The sequence below is a fragment of the Scyliorhinus canicula genome, chromosome 6, assembly GCF_902713615.1.
Source record: "Scyliorhinus canicula chromosome 6, sScyCan1.1, whole genome shotgun sequence".
NCBI lineage: Eukaryota > Metazoa > Chordata > Chondrichthyes > Carcharhiniformes > Scyliorhinidae > Scyliorhinus > Scyliorhinus canicula.
Window position 1 is genome coordinate 176,935,608 of NC_052151.1, and position 12,612 is coordinate 176,948,219.

General features: G+C 44.8%; 1 protein-coding gene across 1 annotated transcript in view; it reads left to right on the top strand.

The window, feature by feature from the left end:
• Nucleotides 1-4,604, top strand: part of elp3 (elongator acetyltransferase complex subunit 3) — a 144,024-nt gene extending 139,420 nt beyond the window's left edge. Inside the window, 1 exon segment of the mRNA XM_038800483.1 lies at nt 3,777-4,604. Within this exon segment, the coding sequence (XP_038656411.1) occupies nt 3,777-3,853 (77 nt within the window). The 3' untranslated portion in view covers nt 3,854-4,604.
• Nucleotides 4,605-12,612: the final 8,008 nt, after the last annotated feature.

The following is a 12,612-nucleotide window of genomic DNA, read 5'->3' on the forward strand; positions in this document are numbered from 1 at the left end:
CCCAAACATCCTTCCCAGTCAAACAGTGATTTTCTTGTATTTCTTTCAATTTAGTATATTGAATTTGCTAATCACACTCTCCTCTAAATTGGGGACACCAAATTTAGACTGGGCTACTGGTTACAGAATACCTCCATTCAATCTGCAAGCACAACCTGACCTTCACTTGTCATTTTAATTCTTTAATTTGCTCCTACTCTGATCTTTCTGCCCATGGCTGCTACATCGTTCCAGTGAAGCTCAATACAAGCTTGAGAAAGAACTCCTCATCTTTTGTCTCGGGGATGTGGTGTACTGCTATTGTCACTGGACTAGTAAGCGCACGGTAGTACAGTGGTTAGCACTGTTGCTTCACAGCGCCAGCGTCCCAGGTTCGATTCCTGCTTGGGTCATTGTCTGTGCGGACTCTGCACGTTCTCCCCGTGTCTGCGTGAGTTTTTTCCGGGTGCTCCGGTTTCTTCCCACAAGGCCCGAAAGACGTGCTGTTAGGTGAATTGGACATTCTGACTCTCCCTCTGTATACCCAAACAGACGCCGGAATGTGGCGACTAGGGAATTTTCACCGTAACTTCATTGCAGTGTTAACGTCAGCCTACTTGTGCCAATAAAGATTATTATTATTAATTCAGAGACTCGGGGTAATGCTCTGAGGCCTGGGTTTGAATCCCGCCATGGCAGTTGGTGAAATTTGAATTCAATAAAAATCTAGAATTATAAGTTTAATGACTTCATCACCATCTATAGATGACCATGAAAGCATTGTCAGTTGTTTTAAGACCCCATATGGTTCACCAATGTCTTTTAGAGAAAGAAATCTGGCATTCTTAACTGGTCTGGCTTACATGCGACTCCAGACCCACAGCAATTTGGTTGATTCTTAAATGCCATCCGAAAAGGCCTAGCAAGCCATTGTTGTATCACACAGCTAAAACAGCCAGTAAGAAATGAAACCGATAGAGCACCTGGCATCGACACACCCCGCCCCAGCCGATCAATCAGTACTGTCTGTGTGGAGTCTGCACATTTTCCCTATGTCTGCGTGGGTTTCCTCCCACAGTCCAAAGATATGCAGGTTAGGTGGATTGGCCCTGCTAAATTGCCCTTCATGTTCAAAAAGGTTAGGTGGGGTTGCTGGGTTACGGGGATAGGGTGGAGGTTGTGGGCTTAGGGAGGGGGCTTTTTCCACGGGCCGGTGCAGACTCGATGTAAATTCTATGATTCTCCATGTTGAACACCACTTGGAGGAAGCACTGAGGGTAGCAAGGGCACAGAAGATACTCTGGGTGGGAGACTTCAATGTCTTTCAATGGCTTGGTAGTACCACCACAGACTGAGCTGGCCAAGTGCTAAAAGACATTAGCTGCGAGGCTGGGTATATGGCAGATGGTGAGGATATTGGCTTGCTTCTTTCTCGAACTCTCCATATTGCATTCAGGTTACATCGTCATTCATGCCTCATCTGGACACACTCTTTGTTTCTATACCCATTATGAAATGAAATGAAAATTGCTTATTGTCACGAGTAGGCTTCAAATGAAGTTACTGTGAAAAGCCCCTAGTCGCCACATTCCGGCGCCTGTTCGGGGAGGCTGGTACGTGAATCGAACCGTGCTGCTGGCTTGCCTTGGTCTGCTTTCAAAGCCAGCGATTAGCCCTGTGAGCTAAACAGCCCCTCTCATTACCCCTAAGCCCCTAAACATTACCACTCTCTTTAGCTTTTGCATCATGAAATCTGTTGTTCGTTCTTCTGTCCTGCCCTTCCACCCGATTATAGATCTTCTCTTTTATTCTTCCTGCTCCCTCTCCCCTTTAACAGGGCTTAAAACTCTTGTATTTCTATCTTTCTTGAATTCAGATAAACGGTCATCAATCTGACATGTTGGCTGTGATTTGCCGACCACGTGCCGCTGGGAGAGGACTCTTCCAGGATCCCCGCCAGTTGCGACGCCTCCCGAGATCTAACCAGATCTCGTGAGATGTCGCAATTCCAATCTTGCCCACAATTGGCGGGACCCAGTCTCGTTAAAAACTCACTTAACCGTGCTGACGGCGGATCGTACGCACCCCCCTGCAACTATGAACCTGGCTGAGGAGACTCCAGCTGGTCACCGTTTAGCATTGGTCCTGACAAAAGATTCCATTACAAAGACGGAGGTTGAGGGGCGACCTGTTAGAGGTCTACAAGATTATGAGGGGCATGGATAGAGTGGATGGGCAGGCACTCTTTCCCAGGGTGGAGGGGCCAGTCACTAGGGGGTATAGGTTTAAGGCCTGTGGGGCAAAGTTTAGAGGAGATGTGCAAGGCAGGTTTTTTACGCAGAGGGTAGTGAGTGCCTGGGACGCATTGCCAGGGGAGGTTGTGGAAGCAGATACATTAACGGCGTTCTAAAGGCATCTTGACAAACACATGGATAGGATGGGTATAGAGGGATACGGCACAAGGAAGTGCTGAAGGTTTTGGCAAAGGTTGGTATCATGACCAGTACAGGCTTGGAGGGCTGATGGGCCTGTTTGCGCTGTATTGTTCTTTGTTAAAAGGGCACCAGGCGTAACGGCACTTGGGGGCGTGGGTGTCTCCCAGGCGATCAGAGGGCCCCGGGTAACTGGTATCTGGGCAGGGTGGCACACTGCCACGGCTGGTGCTGCCCAGGCCCCTTGGCACTCCCAGCCTGAAATGTCAGGGTGCCCAGGTGGCACTGACAGGGGCACTGCCAGGCTGGCATTTTGCCTGCACATGGGGATCATGCCCAGGGATGCCCTGCCTTTGTGAGGTAGTGTGCGGTGGGCTCGAGGACTCCCTTATAGGTGACTTGGGGTATTAGGAGGGTCCAGAAGTCGCGTCTTGGGTTGAGAGATCGGGGTGCCGGGAACAACCCCACTAAGCACGGAAGCACAGTGGTTAGCACTGTTGCTTCACAGCGCTAGGGGCCCCAGGTCCGATTCCCGGCTTGGGTCGTGGCCTGTGCGGAGTCTGCACATTCTCCCCGTCCAAACGTGGGTTTCCTCCGGGTGCTCCGGTTTCCTCCCACAAGTCCCAAAAGATGTGCTTGTTAGGTAATTTAGACATTCGTCCAATAAAAATTATATAAAAAAAAAGGTAATTTAGACATTCTGAATTCTCCCTCTGTGTACCCGAACAGGCGCCGGAATGTGGCGACTAGGGGCTTCTCACAGTAACTTCATTGCAGTGTTACTGTAAGCCGACTTGTGGCAATAAAGATTATTATTATTATTAATCCTACCCAGAACAGACTCTGCAAATGCTGCCTGACCCGCTGAGTATTTCCTGCATTTTTTGTTTTTAATTTCAGGTTTCCAGCATCTGCAGTATTTTCCTTCACTTTACTCCTCAACATTGCCTAGTCTCTCACCATGGAAAAATGTGTGGAAATGGATTATAAATCCGATAATTGTGCATCTATAGATATATGTATGGGTGCACATGTGTATTTTTTAACGGTGTCTCACATCTCGTCCTGTGTTACACAGAGCCTGCTGGGCTCAGCACTTGGACCCATGAGTCCAGTAAAGTGGTCACGATGTACACAGTGGAGTGCAGCAATTAGAAATACTGCTGATCATTGATGTAGCAATGTGACAAACTGTATCTCCTCAAATGGAACCTGTGTACTCACTTTGGAGAACTTGCCGTAAACCTTCCAATCAGCCAGCGAGGTGTGAGCCAGTGTTACCAGTGTGGCTCATTTCCAGCAGGTGATGAAAGACTTGTGGTTTCTTCCTGAATTTCTATTGTTATGATTTTCTTTCTGTTCCAGGTGTCGGCACAAGGAACTACTACAGGAAGATTGGTTATGAATTGGAAGGGCCCTACATGGTCAAATGTCTGGACTGAGCTCCTTCATTGTTGAACAGGATGGGATTTTAAAATCTTGACTATCGCAGGCTGTGCTTAATAAACAATGACTTTGCTAATGTTGCACCTTAAAGGATTTACGTGCCCAGTTCAGCTTCTGACCCCATCAATCCCGGTATGAGCATGAGCAGGCTTCATCTCTGTTACAATAATGGGCTGTCCTTGTAAAAGTGTGCAACCACTCAAAGGAGGAATTTATACCATCACACAAGACGGTGATGAGTAGAGAAGGCCATTGGTCCACCTTATTTCACCCCCACCCACCCCCTCTATTCTAACTTGCAGTGGTTAAATGATTCCCAGATTTTTCCTCCACCATAAGCCCATAACCTGTATGGATCATGTCCGTTGTCTGCAGTCAGACAAGAGAAGGATGTCTGCCGTTATCTTTTACTGCTTTGAAGCTGTGGCCCTTTGCCCACTCTCAATTTATTTGAAGTAATTTTATGGCCTTCCCTTTTCCACACGTGAACTGTCTTCTTTCTGTTGCTTTATAAGATCTTTCCAAGTTGAAAGGCCCAAGCCCCTCCCTACACTGATATGCTGTGACATGTTGGATTGTCAGAAGACAGCACTAGTTCTGGGTACCCAAGTAACTCAACAATGGAATGATCAGTTGAGAACAGGAGAAGCTGCAAAACAAACCCATTGCAATTGAAGGGATGTATTTAATATTTTAAACATTAATTTTTTGAGTAATTAAACCTGTATTTTGCTTGTCAACAAAAAAGGGAGAGTTATTTTTATTGAGTTGCATTGTGGCAAAGAACTTTTATTACAAAGATTAGCTTCTGTATCTGAGAGTTGCAATACTTACAATGCTTCAACACTGTAGTAGGAAAGCTGTTGGACTAAAGTTATAGGGTACGCAAAAGGGAACAGCATGACACCCCTCCAACCACCAACAGGACTGCAGTGCCCCCACATCCCAAGTCCCACGTTTCACCTGAGCCAGGAACTATAGGCAGCAGTTCTAGAACTGATCATTGGGAGTCCTCCCTGCAGGTAAGGGCACAGTGATTAGCATTGTTGCTTCATAGAACCAGGGTACAGGGTCACAGTATGTGTAGAGTCTGCACGTTCTCCCCGTGACTGTGTGGGTTTCCTCCGGGTGCTCTGGTTTCCTCCCACAAGTCCAAAGATGTGCAGGTTAGATAAATTGGCCATGATAAATGACCCCCAGTGCCCAAAAGGTTCAGTGGTGTTCCTGGGTTACGGGGATAGGGCGAAGGCATGGGCCTAAGTAGGGTGCTCTTTCCAAGGGCTGGTGCAGACTCAATGGGCCGAATGGCCTCCTTCTGCACTTAAATTCTAAGATTCTAAGCTCAGATAGGGCTACTCTCCGATGCAGTTAATGTAGAATGTAAAACTGCAGCAACTGGTCCTGGAACAATGCAACAATAAGAGCACAGAAGGCAGAGCATTTCTTTCACTGAAAACAGTGTGATTAAACAACAAAAAATAAGTTTTTCTGCATAACATCTAATAAAAAAAATAAAGTTTTTGTTTGTAAATTGGATTAAATTAAGTGGGAGCGTTTAAATTCAATTACTTTCTCATAGACCTTATGAGTTTTGCCGAAAGTAAATTAAGAGAGTTTGGTTCAGCTCCCTTTTTGTTTCAGTCGGCACATATTCCAGTAGACCCTGATAGTACCATTGAGCTTGACATGTAGGGATTGGTCTGATCCTAGTGACCTGACGCAGTACAGAAGGTTATATACTCGGAAGCATCTGTGCCAGTTGGTTAATTATTCCACCACTAACACTGCACAAATTAAGTGCTGCTCCTTTAAGATTTGTTAGCTCTTTGCTTTTAACACTTCAGCTGCTATTTTCCCTATTTTAGTCATTTCCCTTAAGCTTATCTCTTAGATTCCAATAATCATCTGCCTGATTGTCAAATTATGTTCCACTAAAATGGCCCCAGATGTACAGTGAGAGCGTGCTGATTATTTGGTTGTCAAATACATCTCCTTTTATTAGATAACACAATGCACATTTGCTATGAGCAAGAACATTTTCCCAAAACTTTACGCTCAGGACTGTTTTATTACAGTACAATTGCATGAAAGGGAAACCCATTCATCACAGCATGAATTCACTCACTGATAAACAAAATACCGAGAAAGCGGGCAGTGAGGGAATGACCTGCCAAATTGGCAGCAGAGGACAGCTTTGCCCTGCTCAGTCGCATGAAGCCATCTCCCCTTAACCAAAATAGGAATGGAACAGATGATTATTTGAACCTTTCCTAACTGAGTTTGCATCGTATTTTGTTGGTCATTTTGTGCTTTGATGTTGAGCTTCACGTACAAAATGTGAACGGTCTTCAGGATTTTTTTTTTAAGGATTTGCTTCTTTAAGAATCCTGAGTGAAGGTGTTGTGGCTGCATGAAATAGTGTTTGGCTTTAGCCAATGTTAAAACAGTGCTGTTAGTGTAAAAGGCAGTTCAACAAAGCAGCTTCTTTAAGGTTTGCTTTTTTCTAATCAGAAAGCACTTTTGGGGCTGAAGATGTTTTTTTTCTCACCCACTCTTCCCATATCCCCTACTCCTCCCACAAAAAGAATCCAATTGGCTGGGCTCTTTCACTTCTAGAAGTGGGTGAGAGGGTCAGGTTTTGAAAAACGGACTAATTCTAGCCCAGGACTGGAGTGCACACAATTTTTTTAAAATTTAAAATGTCTTGTTTACTAGCTATAAAAACATTAGACATGGCCTGATGAATCATTTGACTGACAAGAGATCAAGTAATGGCCCTTTCAAGAATGTGTCCAACCGCAGTTGACTGCCCAAAAAACATTTGACCATCCACAAGGGAAAAGTCACAAGTCTGATGGAATATTCTCCATTGCCTGGCAAAGTGCAGCTCCAGTAAAACTCTTGAAGCCCAGGACCACACAGCATGCTGAATCAGCACCGTATCCACCACCTTTAAACATCCATTCTCTCTGTATCTGCACCCAGTAACAGCAGTATGTTCCCGCTCCAAGATGACCTGCAGCAACCCAGCAAGGCTTCTTAGATGGCACTTCCAAATCTACGACCTATACCACCCAGAAGAACAAGGGCAGCAGATGCGAGGGTAACCACCACTTGCAGTTCTGCTGCAAGTCACTAACTTGGAACCATATCGATGTTCCTTCATTGGCCCTAGGTCAAAATTGTTAAACTCTCCCTAACAGCAGCATAGGCATACCTACACCATTCAGACTGCAGAAGCACAAAGACACTGTTCCACCACTTACCAGGACAAACAGGGATGGGCAATTAGTACAATAATGCCAACATCGCATGAATGAAAGAGGTTGGCAACCTATTACCTGTCTTGAAAAGGTGCAGGTGGGCTGACTTCTCCCTGAATAGACTCAAATTTGCTGCAAGGGATAGTTACAGATGTGTTTTTCGTCACTGAGTCTAAACATATTCAGCCAGAGTTATGCAGAAGGATTGAAAGAAATTCTGATTGCACCACCTTCAGGCAGATCCTAGCGTTCTCAATTCTTCCATCCCGTCAGTTGCTGCTACTGTTCACCAGCCCACTACCACACGTCAATTGACCATTTAATAAACTGGCTTGAACAGTGGCAGAAATCCTTTCAGGCTCAGAAGAAATAATATTTAATTTCACAGTTATGTTCTTCTGACTGTGCCATCATTTCTGTATGGAAGATGCATCAGCTGGTGTGGAAATGAATCCTTTCTAAACGAGATGCTGCATACAATAATCTCGGGCAAACTACCAAGCAGTGCTTTTGAGTGCAAATTATACACTCGACAGGAGGTGACTCTTGTGGGTATTCTGGGTGAAGAGTGGAAAACACTTCATGCAATTCCTTCCAGAGAGTTTCAGCAATTTCCACTGCCATTGTTTGGTTTGAATGTGGAGAAAAGTGAATCACCCATCGATTTGCTGGGCCATTGAGAATGGCTCGCATTTTGTGAACCCAGATTGGTTTGCTGGTATCTTCAATGAACAAGTACTTAATTGGTTTCACAGTCATTGAAGAGATGCTGTTTTTTCACCGATCAGTGAAAGCTTATGAGGCAGTTAAAAGCAGAAGAGATTTTGCAATGTAATCCAATGTACAACATAAGGAAGTCAACAGGGATTTATAAAGTACTTTTCTGTGGTATTTCCCCATCCCCTTTTCCTCCACCCTTTCCGTAACCCACAAACTGATCCCAAGAAATGTACTGATTAAGATAGGTTCAACTTCTGCCACACTCTGGTTTGTCTGTTCTTCGGTGCAGAATTCCATTCAAGGAGCAGTAGTCCCAAATTGTTATGTGCTTGAAATAACAGTGCAAAGCAAACTGCCATCTGACAGTCCAGATGTGCAGGTTACAAAACTGACATCTAATATCGACCCAGGTGAGTAAGTGACATTTTAGTCAGCTAATATAGTCAGCAAGTGGTGGGGGGAGCGGCAAGGATGTGGGGAAAGACAGCTATACAGAGCAGAGAAACTCCAGTCTTCACTGACAAATTGGGTATCATCAGTTAGTGATGGGGTTGGCAGGAATAGCATGCATTAAAATCATGCATGTCTCTCAATGGAGTGGATTTCCTAGGCCAAATAATCTTAATGTTCTAGGCTGTGATTAAATTATTCAAAACTGTTTAATATGCAAAACATAGACCAAACTGAATTTATATCCAGTAGTCAGGAATTCAATATGTTTGAGTCATTGGTAACATTAACAAGTTCATACATATTCAAGCTTACTTAGCACTCTGTTCAAACAAAACCTTTGTGCCGTACTTAGAAACAATTATTTCAAACATTTCTTTCACTGAATGTGGGCAGCGTTTCCCTTGGAGGTGGTGGTGGGGGAGCTATCTTCTTGAACCGCTGCAGTTGGACCCACAGTGCTGTTAGGAAGGGATATTGACCCAACTCCAGTCAAGAAACCGATAAAGTTCCAAGTCAGGGTGGTACATGGCTTGGAGTGGAACGTACAGATGGTGGAACTGATGATGTAACTATGTATCTGCTGTCCTTGTCTGTCTAGGTGCTGGAGGTCATGTGTTTGGAAAGTGTTATTGGCGGAGGCTTGACAAGTTGCTGTAGTGCACCTTGTAGATGATAGAAAACACCTCCATGGTGTGGAATGTGATGGATAGGGTGCTAATGTGTTATGGATGGTGTCAACCTCTTGAATGCCTATTTCTGTGCAGGATTAGCTGTCAAGAGGAGGAGTAATCTTTGTTCTTAATTACATAGTAAGAAGTCTTACAACAGCAGGTTAAAGTCCAACAGGTTTGTTTCAAACACGAGCTTTCGGAGCGCAGCTCCTTCCTCAGGTGAGAGATGCTGGACAATGCTTGGAATGCGAGCATTTGCAGGTAATCAAATCATTACAGATCCAGAGAGAGGGATAATTACAGGTTAAAGAGGTGTGAATTGTCTCAAGCCAGAACAGTTGGTGGGATTTTGCAAGTCCAGACCAGATGGTGGGGGGTGGATGTAATACGACATGAATCCAAGATCCCTGTTGAGGCTGCACTCATGCGTGCGGAACTTAGCTATAAGTTTTTGCTCGGCAATTCTGCGTTGTCACATGTCCTGAAGACCGCCTTGGAGAACGCTTACCCGGAGATCAGAGGCTGAATGCCCTTGACTGCTGAAGTGTTCCCCGACTGGAAGGGAACATTCCTACCTGGTGATTGTCGCACGATGCCCGTTCATTCGTTGTCGCAGTGTCTGCATGGTCTCGCCAATGTACCACGCTTCAGGACATCCTTTCCTGCAGCGTAAGAGGTAGACTACATTGGTCGAGTCGCACGAATATGTGCCGCATTACTGGTGGGTGGTGTTACCACGTGTAATGGTGGTATCCAAGTCGATGATCTGGCATGTCTTGCAGAGATTGCCCTGGCAGGGTTGTGTGGTGTTGTGGTCGCTGTTCTGAAGGCTGGGTAATTTGCTGCAAACAATGGTTTGTTTGAGGTTGCGTGGTTGTTTGAAGGCCAGTAGTGGGGGTGTGGGGATGACCTTGGCAAGATGTTCATCTTCATTGATGATGTGTTGAAGGCTGCGAAGAAGATGTCGTAGTTTCTCAGCCCCAGGAAAGTACTGGACGACGAAGGGTACTCTGTCAGTGGTGTCCCGTGTTTGTCTTCTGAGGAGGTCGGTGCGGTTTTTTTGCTGTGGCGCGTTGGAACTGTCGATCGATGAGTCGAGCGCCATATCCCGTTCGTACGAGAGCATCTTTCAGCATCTGTAGGTGTCTGTTACGCTCCTCCTCGTTTGAGCAGATCCTGTGTATACGGAGGGCTTGTCCAGTCCAACGCCGGCATCTCCACATCTTCATTACATAGTAATAGTATTTTTAACGGGCCATTTAATACAACTGGTCAATGCCAGTGTTTATATTCCACAAACCATTCCCATTTACAACTTTTTCCCTCCTTGTTGTCCAACTCCCCTTAGCTAATCAGAAAGTTCCACATTCTAAACACTTCCTGAGCAAAAATATTTCTTCTGAGTTCGATGTTGGATTTAGTAATGACTATATTTTGTTTGTGGCCGCATAGACATAGTAAATCTCACTCATCCAGAACCTTTCATAACCTCAGGACTTCCACAGCAATTGTAGTCACTCGTAACATAGAAGATGTAAACCAATTAGCACATAGCAACCACCCACAAAAAGGATAACGTGTTTTAGTGATGTTGGATAACGGAGCAATGTTGCCCTGGGCAGCAGGGAGAGTGCTACTGCTTTCTTTCAATAATCCAGTGGGAATTTTGCAGACACTCAAGTGCAGGAATTTTTCCGATTCTGATAACAGATCTTGTTGACAGCACGTTATCTACAGGGACATTAAGTAGCTTATTTAATGCACAAACTCTGACATCTTGCTCTTTGTTGCCAACCTTTTGTTTGAATGAAACCAACACAAATTGACTTTTTTGGAGACATGGGACTGGATTTTAACAGGAAAAAGATAGCAGCCAGGGCCCAATTCCAGGATTCTCTACCCCTTCCTCGTATCCCCAATTTTCAAGCAGTGCAGATCAAAGCCACCTACACAGACAACCTGGCTGGTACTAAAGTGGAGGTAGGCAGCTCCTGGTCTTCCTGCAAATTTTCATGAAGTTGGGCCAGCTTTTAAAGGACACATGTTTCACGGCCCCTCAGGAGGGGTTATGAACCATAATCTGAATGGGAGAACCTTTTGAACGGTAAAGCTAGGGCCTTCGTACCTTCCATGCCAAGTTATAAATCACCCACTATACATAGCCAATGAACTCTATAGTAACAACAGGGTGGGAGAAAAAACTTTACGTAATTTAATTACAGCCCAGTAAGAATATCATTCTTCCAGACCTTAAAACATCAATAGCAGTATCTTGTAAATAAGCATGGTGCAATTGATAGATTAGATCAGAGCAAGAGCAGTCAAAATACCTTAGCCCTGCAACACAGCTGTTTCAGACAAGTCGATGTGAGCTCTCAGCCAAGCCCGATTATGCATTCTTGACTGAGAGCCCAGACATGCATTATCATAAAATCCCTATAGTGCAGAAGGAGGCCATTGAAACCATTGAGTCTGCACCAAATGAAAGAGCACCCCAACTAGGCCCAATCTCCCACCATGGATCCGTAACCACCGTTGGAAACTTGGGGGCAATTTATTAGCATGGGCAATCCATCTACTCTGCACAACTTTGGACTGTGCGAGGAAACCAGAGCAGCAAGAGGAAACCCACACAGACACAGGGGAAATGAACAATCTCCACACACAGTCACCAGAGGTTGGAATTGAACAAGGGTTCCTGGTACCGAGAGACAGCGGTGCTAACCACTGTTATGCATTCAAGCCACTTTTGTGAATACATCTCTAGAGATGAAGAGGTGGAAAGGTAAAGCTTTGTGAAGTGAAGTTTTCTTGGCTCTCAGTAGAAACCAGGAGAATAAAATGTCATTCCTTGTCTCACGTAAAAGGGTGAAGCCAGCAACCTCTGTTTAGTAATAATATTACATTCTCTGTAGGTTTGTTGGTTTTGTTAGGTGACTTGAATTGCTCGATGGCAAACTGGAGTACAATTTTACTTGTGCAATATGACAATGTTGTGCTGTGTGATTTCAGGACTTCAGTTGGAGGTGAACAATTAACTTTTAAACACTTACAAAAATCAGATATAGAACAGTCAGAACACAGCAGGACATTTAACAGTTTCCATCAGACTTTAGGAGATCCCCTTATACACAACCAACTTGAATAGTATCCCCAAACAATCACCACAGATGACCCCTGGAACATTATTGCATGCAAATTGGTTTCTGAGAGACTCAGTAAATAGGGACTAGGTGAGAGTTTCCGAACGCTCACTCAGCATAAAGAGATCATCAGGCCGCAGCCACAAGCTGGACAAGACAAATAGAAAATATGAACAGCATACCCCTAGTGATGTCCAGGGCATACAAGATTATATCAGGAGAAAAATCAGCTTTGCTGGAAATATTGATTCTGCAAATTAGGCTAGGAGCAAATGGAAACAGAAAGGACAGCTCAGATATCCTCAGTCAGAAACCTCGGCCTCCACTCCATATTGACAGACATCCCGTGTGTTGCTTGCATTCCTGGTATGGCAGTATTACAAGACAAAAGTGGCTAGAATCAGCATACTCAGATCGACATACAGCCACCACAAAGGCAAAAGATGCCAACCAGCTGTCCATCAGATGATTTGGGGGGGGGGGGGGGGGCAGGAAACCTGAATAA